At 39.7% G+C, this 16,893-nt stretch overlaps 1 protein-coding gene across 2 annotated transcripts; it reads right to left on the bottom strand.

The window, feature by feature from the left end:
• Nucleotides 1-1,548: 1,548 nt before the first annotated feature.
• On the bottom strand, nucleotides 1,549-11,211 carry HRG (histidine rich glycoprotein). 2 transcript variants are annotated; one of them, XM_074547354.1, is made up of 7 exons: nucleotides 10,919-11,211; nucleotides 8,186-8,293; nucleotides 7,142-7,229; nucleotides 6,467-6,633; nucleotides 4,709-4,825; nucleotides 3,580-3,666; nucleotides 1,549-2,951 (listed from the first exon to the last, which is right to left on the bottom strand). In XM_074547354.1, the coding sequence occupies exons 1-7, from the start codon at nucleotides 11,114-11,116 to the stop codon at nucleotides 2,031-2,033; spliced, it is 1,686 nt and encodes a 561-aa protein (XP_074403455.1). In that variant the 5' UTR covers nucleotides 11,117-11,211; the 3' UTR covers nucleotides 1,549-2,030. The 2 variants fall into 2 exon arrangements, with proteins under 2 accessions (XP_074403455.1, XP_074403456.1); XM_074547355.1 differs by lacking the exon at nucleotides 10,919-11,211 and adding an exon at nucleotides 10,860-10,883.
• Between the last annotated feature and the right edge of the window lie 5,682 nt (nucleotides 11,212-16,893).

The raw sequence follows: 16,893 nt of genomic DNA, 5'->3' as shown, positions 1-16,893 counted from the left end.
GAGAGAAGAGAGAGAATATGTGAGAAAAACAGCTATGCAAATCCCATGGCCTGTGAAGGTGTGGGAGGAACTGCTGTGGGTGAGGAGTAGAGATTTTCCTGCAGCCTATGGAGCAGACCATGGTGAGGCAGCTGTGTCCCTACAAGCCCTGGAGGTCACTGGTGCAGCGGGGATTCCCCTGCAGCTCATGGAGGACCCCACACCAGAGCAGGTGGATGCCCAGCGGAGGCTATGCCCCTGTGGAAGCCGGGACTGGAGCAGGTTTTCTGGCAGGACTTGTGAGGGCACCAATGCTGGAGCAGTTTGTTCCTAAAGGACTGCACATCATGGAAAGGACCTACACTGGAGCAGTTCATGAAGGACTGCCTCCAGTGGGAGGGATCCCTGGCTGGAGCAAGGAAGAGTGCAGGGAGTCCTTATCCCGAGGAAAGAGGAGGGGTAGGAGCAACATGTGATGAGCTGACTGCAACTCCCATTCTCATCCTCCTGCACCAGCTGAGGGAGAAGGTAGAGAAAATCAGAAGTAAATTTAAGCCTGGGAAGAAGGTGTTTTAAAGTTTTTACCTTATTTCTCATTCTCTTACTTTGTTTTGATTAGTAATAAGCCAATTTCCCCAAGTCCAGTCAGTTTCACGTGTGATGATATTTGGTGAGTGAACTCTCAAGCCTTACCTTGACCCATGAGCTTTCTGTTATATTTTCTCTCCCCTGTCTGGCTGATGAGAGCAGTGACAGAGCAGCTTTAGTGGGTACCTGGCAGCCAGCTAGGGCAAACTCACCACACTTGCTACAAGTTTTGATTAAAGAAAATGCACTTTAGAGACTGTGGATAAACTAAACCAGAAATAAGTTTGTTCATACATGATAACAAACTTTTAAAAATTAGTCAATCTTCACTCAGTCATAATGGGTCCTCATTTTGTTTCTTTTTCTTCAGTGTGGCCTTTGCACTGTGTTTCACTTTATGCCATTAAAAAGCTATTTGGATGATTAAGTTACTAACTTTTTTGAGATTAATCCCATGTTCTTGATAACATGGCTGTTCTGAACCAGCTTGCTGGTCCCCGGACAGTCTGAAGGGACTTGACCTTGATGGGGGCTGGAGTATAGAGAGGCACCACTGTTCTTTCTCCCTGCTCCTCCCAACTCAGTTTCCAGTGAAGAAGGTTCAGCAATAAAGAAAACATTTACATGAAAGAGTTATTGCATGCATCTGCTTTTCTCTTCCCCTGAGAGCAATTATGAACTATTTGAGAAGGGCTGTCCTTGACTGCAATATTTCTGTGTATCACCACCAGCAGCTGTAGCAATGGAAGCACCTGTGCAGGCCACCCTGCAGTGAGACAGCAAGTCATTAACTGTTCTCAGACCCCTTCTAGATAACAGTGCTAACCCAAACACCATTAGTCATTTTATGCTAGAGTTTGCTTTGTGGATGTTTAATACTTAAATAGCTTCAGAGTTTAATATAATTTCTAGTTCAATATCCATAGCTAATTATCTGTAGTGAAAAAAAAAAACCAACAAAAAACAAAACAGGCAACTGTGTCAAGAAAAAAATGCTTGCTTTTTTATTTTCTATAAATCTGTATAAAGCATGAATGTAGTGTCATGGATTACTTTTTTATGGAAAACAGTCAAATTTCCTCTAGGTCAGATTCCTTGGAGAAGTACATTATAATTATGAATTATAAAAAAAAAAGATAATAGATGGTAATTTGCATTCTTAGAGAATTTTCCTTTGTGTTAGAAGTGAAAGAACATTGTTTTCTGAGGACATTTTAACCCATTCACATTATGTGAGGGACTCAGAATTTTGAACTTTTCAGTTACAGTGGAGCTTGAGGTAGCCATGATGAAGACGTAGGTTGAAATACTTAATGAATATTTTCAGTGATTCTCCTTCCTAGAAACAGAATGCTTTTCCCACTTCTCCATCTGCTGTTTTCATTGATTGTAGAACTGTGGTTGCCCTTGAAATTATTGAGCCAGGAACATCTTTCTCTGAGGTCATATAGGAGAATTTTCTGCTACAAGCTATGAGGAAATAAAGGCAAAATTTTTGGAAGTTCAAGTTTGGGTTTTCCAGGGCATGATTTTGACTGTGTAGGGTGATCTGGAAAGCCTGGAAATTCTGCCATCTCCTTTAGTTTTGAGCCAGTGCTGGAAAAATGAAGGTTGCATTGGGATAGTTTAGAAAAGTTTGCAGTGGGAGGTGTGAGAGAATCCTGCTGATTTAGAACTGGGATGCGATAGAAAGCTCCTGTTACCTGGCATGGAAAGTACTTCCCTGATATGCCTGTCTTGTTGTGATGATGTCTGTAATGGTGATGAGGAGGGTGTCCTGGAGGAGGGGGACAGGGTGGTCCATGGTGGTGAGGAGGGTGGTGGTGACCTGGCCCATGAGGAGGGGGACAGGGTGGTCCATGGTGGTGAGGAGGATGGTCATGGTCTGGCCCATGAGGAGGGGGACAGGGTGGTCCATGGTGGTGAGGAGGATGGTCGTGATCTGGTCCATGAGGAGGGGGACAGGGTGGTCCATGGTGGTGAGGAGGATGGTCATGATGTGGTCCATGAGGAGGGGGACAGGGTGGTCCATGGTGGTGAGGAGGGTGGTCATGATGTGGTCCATGAGGAGGGGGACAGGGTGGTCCATGGTGGTGAGGAGGGTGGTCATGATCTGATCCATGAGGAGGTAGAGTAGGATGATGATGATCTGGTTCATCATGGGGAGGAGGGGGAGAAGAAAGTTCTTTGTTGCTGTCTTCATCTTCCTTGCTGGATTTGGTGTTATGCTCAGGGTCTTCAGGTCTGGACTGAGAAGAGGGGGGACATTCATGTCGGTGGTGATGCTTATGGCGATGTCTGTGACCAAAATGATGATGACAGTGGGGATGTCTGTGTGGATGTCCCAGGGCTGAATGTTTCCCTCTTCGCCCACAGCCATGGTGCTGTTTATAAAAACATCAAGGAGGAAGTATTAATCAGGTGTTGATAGGGCAGAAGAAATTGATGAGAAAGAGAGAGGTGGGAGTTAGCAGGTTTGCATTCGTAGCTCTTATGATCTTTAAGGAAAAAATACGTATTTTTTTCGAGATGGAGGAGAAGGAATAGATAATAAAATGCCAAGTTACTGAAAATTTGCTGGAAGCACTACACCATGTTGAAATTATAAAACCAGCTGAGAAGTATTTGTGATAGATCAAAACAAATCCACACTGGAGTAGCTGTTGTGATATGAACTGGAATACCAGATATGATAAAGATCGATCATCTCTCCTCTCCTTGCTTTCTAAAATTCCCTTGAACTTTTTTGCCAATCTCTACTCACTGATACTTAGTCAAGTGACTAAACTGAGAGAAGACACACTTGAAAGGAGTGGTAGGGACAGCTCAATTCTGATTCATCCTTTGACTGACCTAGGACTTGCAGGTCAGTCTGTCCTGACATGTTGTATCACATCCAGGCAATAAAAAATTTGCATAAATGTTACAATCATCTGCCAGTCTGGACTAAGCAAGATTGCTGCAACCTGCATGAGGATACAGCCAGGGATGTGTCCATAAATGAGTACATACCCAGGGATGGTAGATTTCACAGCTTATATCTGTTCCATCAGCTTCATCTGCATCACTGATAACTCTTGCCTTGCAGAATCCGGTGTGCTAAGCAAAAGACAAGGAGAAAACCTACAATGCACATCTGGGTTCTTGTGATGGAATTAATACAAACTACTGAATGTTCAACATTTTGCAAGTTAGGCTATTCCTTTGACACCTAAGTATCTTCTCATAAGATCTTGAGCCTTCCAACCAGTGCTTGCTAGGGATTAATAATGATTAAAATAAGTGCTGGTTTGAGGGTTCTTGACTGTGACGTGCTCTAGATGCACTTCACCATGTGCACCTAGGGGGCTACTACTCTGCATCTCACTTCCCTTTTGATGTCTAAGAAATTGGCCAGCCACTAAAGCCTCCAGAATGAGTACTCTTGGGTGCCTGATTTTTCTTCCTTTTTTTTTTCCTGCCTTTGCTTGCCTTTGCTTGTCAAACATCTGTTCAGACTGGAGTATAAAAAACCAGAGAAGGTGATGGATGTAAATCATATAAACCAAAAGTTTTACATATTTTTTTTCATGTTTCATTTCATTATTTCAATTTAGTTTCTGGGAAATAATTTATTCTGAAATTATGAGATCTTGCCTAGCTGTTTCTTTGGTGTAGACTATAATAGTAATGGAAAAAATGGGGTGAAGAGAACACTTTGATAGTTTTCTGCAGATGACCTTGAATTATTCCACTCTCCGTTCTTCTGCAGCAAAAAAAGCGACCCTGAGCTCATTGGGATTGCATAAGACATATATTTTTTTTCAGGATCCATGACTCATATTGGTGTAAAAGTTTTTATGGACAGAGCATGAATGATTTGCTAGGGATTGGCCACAATTTGAATCCAAAAGCTAGATACAACCTGAAAAACTCTAGGCCTCTAACATGCCAGATTCCAATTACGTTAAGATTTGAGAGTTCAGACTGTTTCCTTATAAAAGATAATGGAGGAGCTGTAAAATTAGGATCTGGGCTTGGACATGCTGGATTTTTAGTTTTGAGTTTGGGTGCATGCTTATAATAAACACTTGAAAATATTTTGGTAGAATCTTCCTGGTACCGCCCTTTATATCAGTTCTTGTTCTAAGACTTTACTTACAGCGTGCCAGTCATGCAGAAAATCACATTCCAGTGCCTGATCTGTTTCCTGCGGAGATTTTGAACAGTTGGTCTCTTTTATAGAGAATCCTAAAATGTGACCTTCACGGGAGGCAGTCTGAAACCAAGAGGTCAAAGAAGAGGTGGTGACTAGGTGTATTTAAAGTCTTTTAATTTTCGGAGCAACAATACATCATCTTATTGTCAAAATCTCATCTACCTCATGCTTTTCTTACCTGTCCTGGTCAAATGTTCATGCACATACACATATTCAGCAAGGAAAACAGGTTAGATAATTTGTATATCACACCCTAACAGCTTCCAGGAATGCTTGCTTTAATTCTTTGTTTAATATGCGTATGTTATAAAATCTGTTACTTTTACAGCCTGTGTTTTTAGGAAGTAGTGTTCTTAGAGTCTTCTCCCTAAACTGAACTGCTGCTTCTGTGAAAGTAGAGAGATCTATTGGATGGCAACCACCCATTTCCAGTGTTGGGAGTGCATAGTGTTAGAATGCTGATGTTAATTTGAGGTGAAATTCTGCCGGTTACTGTAAAAATGTTGCTTTCTTTGTTGTCAAGGGCATTAGTTATAGAGAAGGCCTTACTCCATATAACATGGGAGAAAGCCTTTGTGATCCCATTAAAATCCATAAAGAGGTGTTTCATTTTAATTTCCAGCTATAGCAGTACTTTTATATCAAGTCTGTGTTGAAAGTGTCCTTAGCATGTGTGCACATACAAGTTTCACTAGTTAAACTAAATTGGTTGAAAGTGCATGCACATACTTTATGGTACGGTTTTTTATTGCAATTCATATTCTGAGTGTTAAAATCCAGTGGTACAATGTAAAGTGTTGCTGTAGCTGAAGATGGTGAAGCATGAAAACCAAGTGTTTGGGGAGAAACACTTGAACCCAGGCAATGGAAAACAATCCCTTTCTAAATGGCAGTAGGGATACAATGTGCACAGGGCTCCAGTGTGGGACACTGTCAGGTTTCTGAGCGATATTAAAAGCTGCAGGGAGGTGGGTTTGGCATGCTATCATTTAGGCAGTTTCCAAGATCAATATGCATTATGGTGGGAGCCTTGGGACCTCATTACAGAGGTGTCCTGGGCTGACACATGTGTTGGCAGAATGATTCCATGCTGTGTAAGTGAAAGTCTCCAGTATCTACCAACAAGAAATTTTGTTATTAATATACTTCAAATCACCCAAAGGATAAGTCTTCATGTTGACTTCACTTAGATATGGAGATATTTACCAGACCCAGAAGTTCTTCAAGAGTTACAGCACAAATTCACCTCCCTTCCTCAGAGTGCTGCTTTGCTCTGCAGGAAGAGTCAAAATGATGCTGAGCATGTTCCACTGTTTGTTGTACCATGGGATAAATATTCTAAGAGCAAAAAATTATCTGTCTGCAGCTGACAAAAGTGTGACTGTGATAATACCTGACTGTCCATCTTGAAGTCTGCTCAGTAGTAAATAAACCCATGTATGTCACGTATGTCAAAATTAAAATATGTACACAAAGGAGGCCTTGAATTCTGAATGCCATCATACTGTCATAGGTCTTTAGCAAATGAGAAGTCCTTTTGCTTTCACACACCTAAATTAAAGTTGATAACAAGTCTTTGCTAAAGTAGGACCTTCAACTTAGATCTGATCCCACGAGAGTTTCAATTCTGGTCCCATGGTCTTGGAGTTGCTCGCAAAATTGTTTCATTTCTAAGTAATTCTAGGAGAAAATGCCACTTACCATCTTTAAAACTCTTTCAACTTTATCCACAGCGAAGTTGTTTGTGTGGTTACCTTCCCTGTTGAATTTCCTCAGGGCCTTTGCAGCAATATCTTTGTGTTCCTCAGTGACTTCTAAGGCTTCAAGTTTCACAGGACAATCTTTGCACTCTACTAAGTCAGGTGGAACTGTGAAAACAAATAATTGACTAATATTACAGTGGATCTTAATACTCTTGGGAGTGTGCCCATGCCTTTAATGTGAACTTATAATGTGAAACTTAAATGCAGCATTTCCTTGGAAGTGAAATACCTGTCCCTTGCTCCACAAATAAGGGTTTGTTCTGTAATGTGAGAAAAACCCAAACCCATGAAAATGAGTATTCTTATAAATCACCTTAGATTCTTACCACCCCAAATGTCCAGTCCTTCCAAATTTACATTTGTTCTGATGTTCATTATCATATTTTGGTGGACTGGAATGGTGATATCAGCTGACATCAATAAAGTCTGGTTTAGAGGAGTAGGGTAACCTTAATTCTATTACTCATTCTTAACATTCCATTTGAATTATCTAAAATATGAATTACAAGCAGATGAATGGATCTGTTATGGTTTCCATACACTGGTGGTGTACAGACTTTGGTACAAGGGCTGGTTTGAGGTATGCATTGGCTTACAGCAGTGGTTATTTTACCTGGACTTAATGTACAATTGAATCCATATAGTTGAGGTTTCTTCAGCAGATGGTTTGTATATGTGATAATCTTACATTGCCCAAAGTCCTGAGAGGAAAAAAGAATACATGATTATGATGTTATTTTCCCTGGATTTAATTGGATATAGGCGATCATAGAAATTATACCTCCTTTTAATGTGCAGTACCTCTAAGAATAACAGATGTGGTCATTAATGGCATGTTTGATCAGGTACCACTCAAAATTTGTCTTTAGATAAAATGGGATCTCTCTGTACAAGAGCTTTTATTTTAATTCTCAGTTTGCATGATTGAGTAGACAATGGAAAACTGAAACAGCTTTCTTAGTCATCCTGATACTTATTTAGAGTAGGATAAGACAAGATGACAGGGAAACTTAGAATGCCATGTTACACAAATCTTGGTCAAAAGTGGATGGACCTTTTCATCAATTCCTTTTCTCCAAAAAAAAAAAAAAAGAATAAATGCTTTCTCTTCTCTCTTCCTGGCCCTTCTTCTTTCTCCTTTGTCAAAGTATCACAACTCCTATTTAAAAAAAGTTTTGGACTGGGAGTTCTCATCACTGGAGTGCAAAAGAAAGGACAAGTATTGCTGTATAACGTTTGTGTAGTGACACTACCAATCTTTCCCATTGTCATATCACAAATGTTATGACAGAAAACTGACAAAATATACCACTGGTATTTCTGGCTCATATACCAGGAACATGCTTTAAAAATAACTTCCAGTGCCCTTTAGTTGTCAGCAAATTACCCTTAAAACATAAGTTCTGCCACAAGCAGTGGAATGTGGAGTATAGTTCCTTTGAGACAGCAAGTTAAATAAAGTTATACTTATTTGAAGACTCAATCCTTTCCCAAGCCTTTAGCATATGCTTAACATTCTAGAATTAGATAGAATTTGGTTTAGAAAGAGCCATATTAAAGCCCAGTGTTCACTGAGACACAAATTTCTGGGCAGTCCAGAGGAAGATCAAGTTAGTGCATTATTGGGATATGAGTAGGTGCAGATGCCATTGCTTGCCATTGGATAGGTGTCACTGTAGTCACAGGACTCCCAGTGTCTTCTGGATAAGACAGAGCATTCCGTTTCCAGCACATCCAAAGTTAGGTAGAGGACCGTTGAGTTTCCCTGGAAGAGAAGTGCAAATAAAACAGAGTCTGTAGACAAGAAGTTTGATCTGAAATAAACTTTTTTTGAGGTCACTATATTTAATCTTTAATGAAGTTCCTCCAGTTCTTTATTAAGGTTTTTCAAAGCTGTCAAGTATAGGAAATGTTTAGGCTGGAAGGGACCTTTGGAGGTCATCTTGCCAAGCCACTTGCTCAAGGCAAAGCTGAAACTGCATTCTGTGTATCACCAAGACAAACATTCCACAACATTTCTGGGCCATTCTAGTACTTCACCACTTTCTCCAAGATTTAGTCTTATATGTAGTCAGAATTTCCCTTCCTGCAACTTACACTTGTTGCCTCTTATCCTGTTGTTGATAACCTGTGAGAAGTGTCTGTTGTTAATATGACATTCATCAAGTAGGGAAAATGCCAGTGTTAAAAGGTTGCCAGTCCCTATTTCTGATTTTCCCATAGAATGTACTGTTCTATTTGGACATCAGTTGTCTGTCAGCCAATTCCATATGTACATCCATTTCAAATTACCTTAGTGACCAGAGACTTTCAGAACTTTGCTTCCTGCTCGGTTTATTCAGGGAGTAATGCAACAAAACTTTAATAATCCCAATCAGAATCCTTAATTCAGGAACTATTCTAGCATGTTCTGTCTCCTGAGCAAATACGATTAGGAGAATTAAAAATTGAATTTGGATGGCAGTGTAATGGCATCTGATGCTAAGAATCTTCTGTGACCCACAGAAACCATTTTGGAATGGATTATTTAAACTTTATTCAGCCCTTGTATGGACATTCAGAATAAACACATATGTATTTTATTTTGTCATTTAGATAAAAACATGCAAAGCCCTTCACTGTGAAGAAGTGTCCTTGGGCTTTATGAAATTTCATCCATTCAGATTCCTTTTTCAGTGTTTCTTTATAGATGAGACCTTGTTGAAGAATTGCTGCAGTCTAGTGTAATATTTTCATTAGTAAGAGTCCACCAATGTCGTGTTAAACACTGGTTTTGCAATATTTGTATATCTTAGCATTGTGTATAATCTTAAAATAGGGGTTAAGTGTCTACATCCAAATACACAGAAAATTCCTCTGTTCATCTGCTCAATAGCTCTTTGAGGGAAACATGGTATCTTCCTAGTTGTTTTAGAAGCATTTTTCCCACTACAGTTCTGCACAAGTTCAGAACTGTTTTGCTGTGGATACCTGAGTGTCTTACGCTTCTAGAACTCCTGTGTAAACCCAATAGAGATGTGGCTGGAATTCCTCTGCTTAGGTTTCTGAGGGGACTGATATTATAAACCTGTTGCACACTATTGCATGGAAAAATAAAAATAATATTTTGATATCTTTTTTTAAATATATACATATTCTTAATATTATCTTGGCAATGGAACAAAAAAAATTCTTGTACAATTAAATTCTTGTGCAGGAGATCACATCTGGTGGCTTTGGGTCTGAGAACGTACAGAGACCTTACAGAAAGGATTCTTTAGCAGTCAGATAGATAGGAGTGTCTTTTCTATTCTTGTAGACACTGTGTGACAGCTGAAGAGGGGGGGCACACACATATCTGCATGGCAGCAGAATTCTTCAAGGACAGGAGACTTCAGGGTTTAAATTTCTTAATGCAGAAGAGATTCTTCCTAGCTGAAGCTCTTTAACTGCCTGACTACTGTGTACAACCCAATGGTATAACTTACTGCATTCTTGTCTTTGAAAAGCAAAAAAATCCATCAGGTTTTTTGCAGGTGTATGTGAAGACCTGTGGCAACCTGGCCTTTGGGTCCCTTTCTGAATCTGTACTTGACCTTACAGGCTCTACCAAGCAGCTCCATCCAACACTAGTCTGTTTCTTCTGTTGCTATACTGAGATTTCTGTGATGGTGCATGTGTGTTGGATACCAGTTTCATAATCAAGCAGCTGAAAGCTACCAGGTGGATTAGTAAATCTGCTTGTCCTTGATCTCTTTTATGTACTAGTCAAAGACATTTTTATTCTATTGCTTTTTCTGCTATTGGTTTGTTTTGGCATTTCAGCAGTCATTGAGAAATGCTTATGTATCTTCTCTAGGAAAAAAAAAATGGAAATAGGAAGGAAATAGAAAATGACTGATAGGGATTCTCTATCCAGTTCCCCCCTGTTTTGCAGAGTAGCAACTTCTTTGACTTCCTCTGCCTTTTTCCCTTTCCACCAGTTTATTCACCTATGTCTGAAATTAGGATAATAACAAAATACCAATCTTGCAGGATACATTGGGCTAGTTAATGTTAGACATTCATGAAATAAAGAAACCTTCTGAATATAAATTTTGAGTATAACATCTGAAACCAGAGAGCAGACAGAGCAGATTAATTTCCAGAGTTGTATAGAGCTGTTTAGAGCATCTCTTATGCAAACATCCTGCTGGCCAAGAGAAGAGAGGCCATTCAGCATTATTTGAAATCAAGTTTATATGCAGTAAATCATACACAAATGAATACTGAGGTAGTGTAAATCACAGCTGATTCATTGGATTACATCAACATTGTTCTAGTAAAAGCAATAAACATAAGCTCTTAATTACCTGGCTCATTATTTAAAAGTCTCAGTCTTGTGTAAATCAGCCTTTAAGTTCATACTTACTAAACGTAGTTCATGTGCATCAGCAACACGGAACAAACCGAATACGTAACCATCTCTGCGATGTCTGTTGACCAAATCCAGGGCCACTCCTGCATCTGTTTCAATGGTGTTACAGTCTGCAGGTGTAATGCTTATTTCATTTTGGGCACTAGAGCACTGCAGTAGTGTTAGAAAAAAAGCTGAAGCTAAAAGCAGCATTTTGTTTGCAGTGTGCGGTCACTTGTGCCCATGCCCTGATAAAGCCAGCCTGCTTTTAAATCAGAGCAGCCCTCCAAAGTTATAAATGAATGCTAAAAGGGCATGGTTTTATATAAGTTTAAGTGTCATGTCAGACAGCCATTACCTTGACCCTGGATTAACATTTGCAAACAGCAAGTAAATGATTATATAGTGATTGATCAGATTTTGAAGAAAATAGGCTTTATAACCTCTCTGGACTACCCATCAAAGGGCCTGTTTATGAATCTTTATGCAGATGTTGTGCAATGGTGCTTTATCATGGAAAGAACTTACTCCTAACTGTGTTAGGCTGAGCCTGGCAGTAAGAAGGTCCAGTTTATGTGTGCAGATATTACACAATCTTGGTCTTCTGTTTACTATTAAAACAGTTGAACTGAAAATATGCTGAAATATTTGTGGTCAAATTATGGCTATATTCATATCCCTGTTTTTACAGATCCTTAACCACCAGGCACCTAGTGAAGGAGAAATAAGGAATTCACTCAGATGTGGAAAAGGGATATAGCTCAAGGTGCACTGCAGGCTGGTGGTCTGTAGCTGCTATGTGGGTACCTGCTACTACTCCAGCTAAAGAAAATTTAGAGCAGATTTCTATCAGCTTTACATCATTTCAGACTGGTACTCAGAAAGGGACTGACTGGCTAATACTGTGTAATCTAGATGTGGCAAGAAGTTACATAAAGCTGCCTTTGCATTCTCAACCTGAGCAGTTTTGTGTGTGTTTTGGCTGTGGTAGCCTTCATAGACTTCTTTAGAGAATTGCTGGTAATTTTTCTTTTTGTATTGAATAAAATAATGCAGTACTTAGTAAGATTTATACCTTTCAAGGATATGCCAATATCCTCTCCTAAGCAGAAAGGATGAGATGTTCTCTCATTGTATTCAAAATCTTTTATTCAGGATGGTTTAAGACACTCTTAAAAGGCAGTAATTGCTTGTCAGGGAGTGGCTGAAGATGGAATACAAAATTTAGACACCAAATAAGAAAATACAAAAATGCAAAGTGAGTCCAAAATGACAAGGTCAGACTCAATTGAGGAATTTTCCAAATCTAGGTTGATGTGAAGATTGGATTAGCTTCTCACAGAAAAAGTGCTGGCTGTAGAATTGACTTGGGGGCTGGAAGCTGGATGATCTTTAAGGTCCCTTCCAAATCAAAACATTCTATGATTCTATGACTTGGATTTACATGTTTGACCATGAAGAAGTTTTTTACTTATTTTTTTGAGAAACCTTCAGAAATACAGTGAATAATTATCCTTAACAATTACCTCGTTTAATTAATCTTTATTTTTAAAAATTAGACCTCTTAACATGTCTGTTGTCTAAGAAACCATGCTTTAAAATGAACTGAGCTGAAGCAGTATATTTCATTCATAGTTAGTTCAGGACACACTTAACAGTTCTCTGGTAATAAATAAGCTAAATGGAACATCTTACAATATTAGAACCAGGGGCACCAAAAACCATCATGAGTAAGTTTAAGATGGTTAAAAATAGTCCCCCCACTTGTGGAACTTGTTGCCAGAGAAGGATCTGGATACAGATAGTGTCACTGTGGGCAGAAATTGCTTAGAAAAGTCCATGGGCAGCAGGTCCTGGCCTGGGTACTAGAAAGACTCAGCAGAAGAGAACCCTTTAAAGTCCCTGGTAGAATGATTCTGGGTGCTGGAAAAGTACAAGGGGAATGCTTTGCAGAGAGGGGCAGATCATGAGCTTCATCTAACCACAATTATCTTTTTGGGACACGTCATGAGCTTCATCTAACCACAATTTTCTACTGGGAGAGATGGATACTGGGCTGGATGTACAACTGTTCTGATGAAAGATATAATTTCTTTTGGCTTGATTTTACAATATTTCATTGTAATTATTCAGAATCTCTTCCAGATAATGGTAAAAAAACAGTGAAATAAATGTTGTGTAAATAATCAAAGACATTTGAAATATATCACATCATTTAAAAATAAAGTTCCTGTTATTGCTGTGTTCCAAATTGCACCCCAACTCATTTATTACAATACTTGTTAATTTTTTCAAATGGGCAGAGATACTGAAGAAAAGCATTGGATTAGATGATTTATAACATAATTTTCTCAGCTTTCTGTTGTTTGCAGATTGTTCTTTTTTTCCTTCTTCTGTTCTCTTCTTGTTCATTGTGACACTCATAATTTTTTTTTTTTACCAAAGCTTATGTATATTTTATGTATGAAATTGAAACTGTGTGAATAAACAGTGGAAAATGTGCAATTCCTGCAAAATTGACTGCAGAAGTAAAGTAAGACTCTGTTTCCACTCTAGAGAGTTTTGTCCTTGATTTCTTTGAAAAGAAAGATTTGACCCTTTTATTAAAGCATTGACAAGAACTTCCAGGCACAGTAAGAGCAGTTAATTAAATATTGGTTGTACTTAAGTCAGAATAATGTATTTTCATCACTTCTCCTTCAGTTTGATATCTTTTTAAAGACTTATTTTGTGTTTATATTTATTACTTTTAAGTTTTGTGTGTTGCTTTAATGAAGACATCTCTGTAAATAGATTGCTGGAAGGAATAGAAATATTTATCCAAACATGGCATTTCTCTTGCATAGTGTATCAAAACCTCGTTTGTGACTTTTACCAAGGCTTGACTTGCAACAGTAAGAGGTGATCCACGTTCAGACTTTAAGGATATGGTAATAAACATCCATCCTAAACCTCTCCAGAGCACTGGGAGAACACATCAAAGAGGCTTATCTTCCCCTCTTGAAAAACAGTATGAAATGTGCAATAAATATAACTTTAAACTAGAGGGATAGGAAAAGGAGAGCTGACACATAAAGGAGATGATATGCAATAGCCAATTCCTCCTTTCCTAAAGTACAGCTGTAATTATTTATAGATATCCCTGGCTTCTTGGGAGTATAGCTGCTACGAGCAGACTGTTCTCTGCCTTCTGCAGCAGTGCTTCACACCCAGGCTGGTGTCACCACATGGCACAGCTCTGTCACCTGTGCCGGCAGCAAAGCCTTTCCCATCTCGTACTGTGCTGCTCTGCAGCCACTCCTGCTCCCAAGCCAGAGCCCAGCTAACACAGACAGGTGTGGCTCTAGCTGCTTAGAGGTGAATTCTAGGCTGGCTTCTCTTTTTCTTCAGTCTGAAATTCCCCAGAGCTTCAGGCCTTATTGATCTTGATGCAAAAACCAAAAAAGATTTGCAGTTCTTGGGGTGGCTCTGCACTTAACAGGAATGCCCCCAAGTAGGACAGAAAAATATGTAAATGTGACATGTCTTATTTTTGTCTGCTGGGTGTCAACAGGATGCCTCCAATGCAAATGCAATGTTAGACAAATTTGCTTTGGTTATGGTTTTCAGAGTAGCAGCTCCAGCTCCAGCTTCCCCTCTCTGCAGCTTATTTTCTAAGCCTGCAGCTTATTTTTCTTTACCAGTCACCAGTTTTTTATCAAACTTGTAGAAGTTCCATCACCTTGTCTATCAAATTTCACTCAAAGAGACCTTAAGTTCAAAAGCTATTTGGAGGAGACAAACTGTCAAGTGAGCAGGTTGCCAATGTAGTTACAAAAGTCTTGTTGCTTAGGAGGCCTCAAGGACTAATGCAGGGGATAAAAAGGGTGTCAGTATTCCTTGTCTTGTCCTCAGTGTCTTTAGCTGCAAATTGCTTTTCAGAAAAAAGCAGTCTAATTGTAAATTGATGACTGTAAGGATAAGTTGAAAGACTGACCTTTTTGCAGAGGGGCTTGAGAGGCTGGGGGAAAAGATGAAGTTAAGAATCTGATGTTAAGAATAGAGTCAGAGGGAGTTCTACATCTCAGATGCAGAAGAAAATGCTTAACTATGAAGTGTGTGCAATAGGTAGGTTTTGAAGTCACACAAATAGAATTTATACTTAGTTTATTTTATAAAAACCATGTTTTTAAAACCCATCTTAAGAACTTTGATGTCTGGATCTTGCTTTTAAAAATCTTCTGTGTCCTTTGAATATTACTGTTTGTTTTTGCACATGGTACCTCACTATATTCAGAGGTGAAGGCTTGAAAGTATCAGATAAAAATGTCAACAGTCCTGGAGGTTATTGACCATCATTTATCTATGCCTGAATAAAAAATGTTGTTCATGTGATATTGGAATGTTTGCTCAAACAAACATCAGACCACATTTTAGACCACATATTGCCCAGATAAGTTATTGATGGATGGTATTATATCATAAGATCAATAAGTGTTGAAAAACCGTAAAACAAAACTGGAAAGTGAATTGGGAATTGTCTGCCCAAATCCATCTGCTTCTCACCTCCAGTAGTGGATGAAGGGTTCTTTGTGTCACTGGCCTGTTCTCTGCAGGACAAGGACAAGCAGCACGCAACAGTTCAGGAGGTGAGGGGCACCTGGGGTGTGACTGGAGGGACACAGGGTGTGTTACTGCCCAGCTGCTTTGCTCACCCTGCCTGCAAGCCGAGGCCAGGAGATGGAGAGGTTCAGCACAACCTGGGCATGTTCTTAAGAGGATTTCCTGCAGTCCTGTCTCAAGTCACTGTGTGGAGACAAGCTGCCCATGTGGGTGTGCTGGAGGGAGAATGCTGCAGTGCTGGCCCACTCACAGATTGGCATAAAGGTGCTGAATCAGCAGCAGGGTTTGAAGTCCTGATGAATAAATGCTACCAGCTGTTAATAATATCAATGCCATATGGAGTGCTGCAGTATCCAGGTATGTCCTGAGGACAAAGGAAGCACAGGAACTATATAACCTCAGACTCCTTCTTGTAATTCAAGAATTTAATCTTGGACATCAGTACCAGGCCTCTATTATGTAACACTGGTGGTGGGTCAGGTGACACTGAAACTGGGGATGGACTCTGTGCTGCAGTGGCCACAGTAAATAAAGGAAATGCTCGTGACTCTGCACTGACCACTGGTGCTTTGCTGATCTGGGCTGGAGGTACAGTTATTGCTCAAATAAACACCCGTTCTTCTGTTTATTTTTAAATCAGAGAAGTCTTTGAACCCAAATCCCAAATCCAAGTTAGGGAAATTATTGATTCAAATGTCATTTCTGAGCCTCATCTGCAGAGCAGGCTACACAGTATCCAAATGGAATGCTCAAAACTGGACATCCAGACTTTCCAGCTTCCCCTGCTTATGTTCACACCAACTCCACTCCATTCATCTCCATTCACTATGGCTGTTCAATTTACTGTTGTAAGGAGCCATAGTTAAGAAAAATAACTGAGTGAAACGGGGTATTTGTGTCTGTGGCTAGCAGTTAATGAAGCTGATTTCTTCCCCAGTGCTCCTTTAGGGGAAGAATCTGGTTATGTATGTTGATAAAAGTCTCAGTAATGTCATTAAACTGATGGAGCCACAGTGAGAATAGAATCAACATGCAAACAGTTAATAAAAAGGACTGTGCAGCAGAAGTGAGAAGTGTGGTGATTAACTAAAAAGAGGAGCAGACCCAGTGTTTTGAAAATCCCTGAAGTGTGACAGGCTGTTGCCCCAGTGCTCTGTTCCCTGGCTCACTGAAGGCAGCCATGGGTGCTCTGTGTGAGTGCCTGGGATCCCAGACTGGGGCAGATCAGCAGTTCCTGTCCAGGGAAGAACACACTGGTTGTGTTAGAGAAACCTGAGCTGGCAAAGGTGAAACTTCCTGAGGGAAAAACAAGACACAGTAATTGGATGACTTGATAAATAAGAGAATGCTGACACAGCCTAGAGCTCCTACTGCTAGTTAGCATTTGA

The sequence above is a fragment of the Zonotrichia albicollis genome, chromosome 9 (assembly GCF_047830755.1).
Source record: "Zonotrichia albicollis isolate bZonAlb1 chromosome 9, bZonAlb1.hap1, whole genome shotgun sequence".
Classification (NCBI taxonomy): Eukaryota; Metazoa; Chordata; class Aves; order Passeriformes; family Passerellidae; genus Zonotrichia; species Zonotrichia albicollis.
The sequence above is the reverse complement of the archived record's forward strand: the minus strand, read 5'-3'. Positions and strand labels throughout refer to the sequence as shown.

Excerpts from the sequence above, each read along its gene's own strand:
- HRG (XM_074547354.1), bottom strand. The coding sequence starts at position 11,116 with ATGCTGCTTTTAGCTTCAGCTTTTTTTCTAACACTACTGCAGTGCTCT. Across the intron at positions 7,230-8,185 it reads ACAGTGACACCTATCCAATG|GACTTTGGGCAATGTAAGAT; the intron begins GCAAGCAATGGC and ends TTTTCCTCTCAG. Across the intron at positions 2,952-3,579 it reads GTGAAATCTACCATCCCTGG|CACCATGGCTGTGGGCGAAG; the intron begins GTATGTACTCAT and ends TTTTATAAACAG.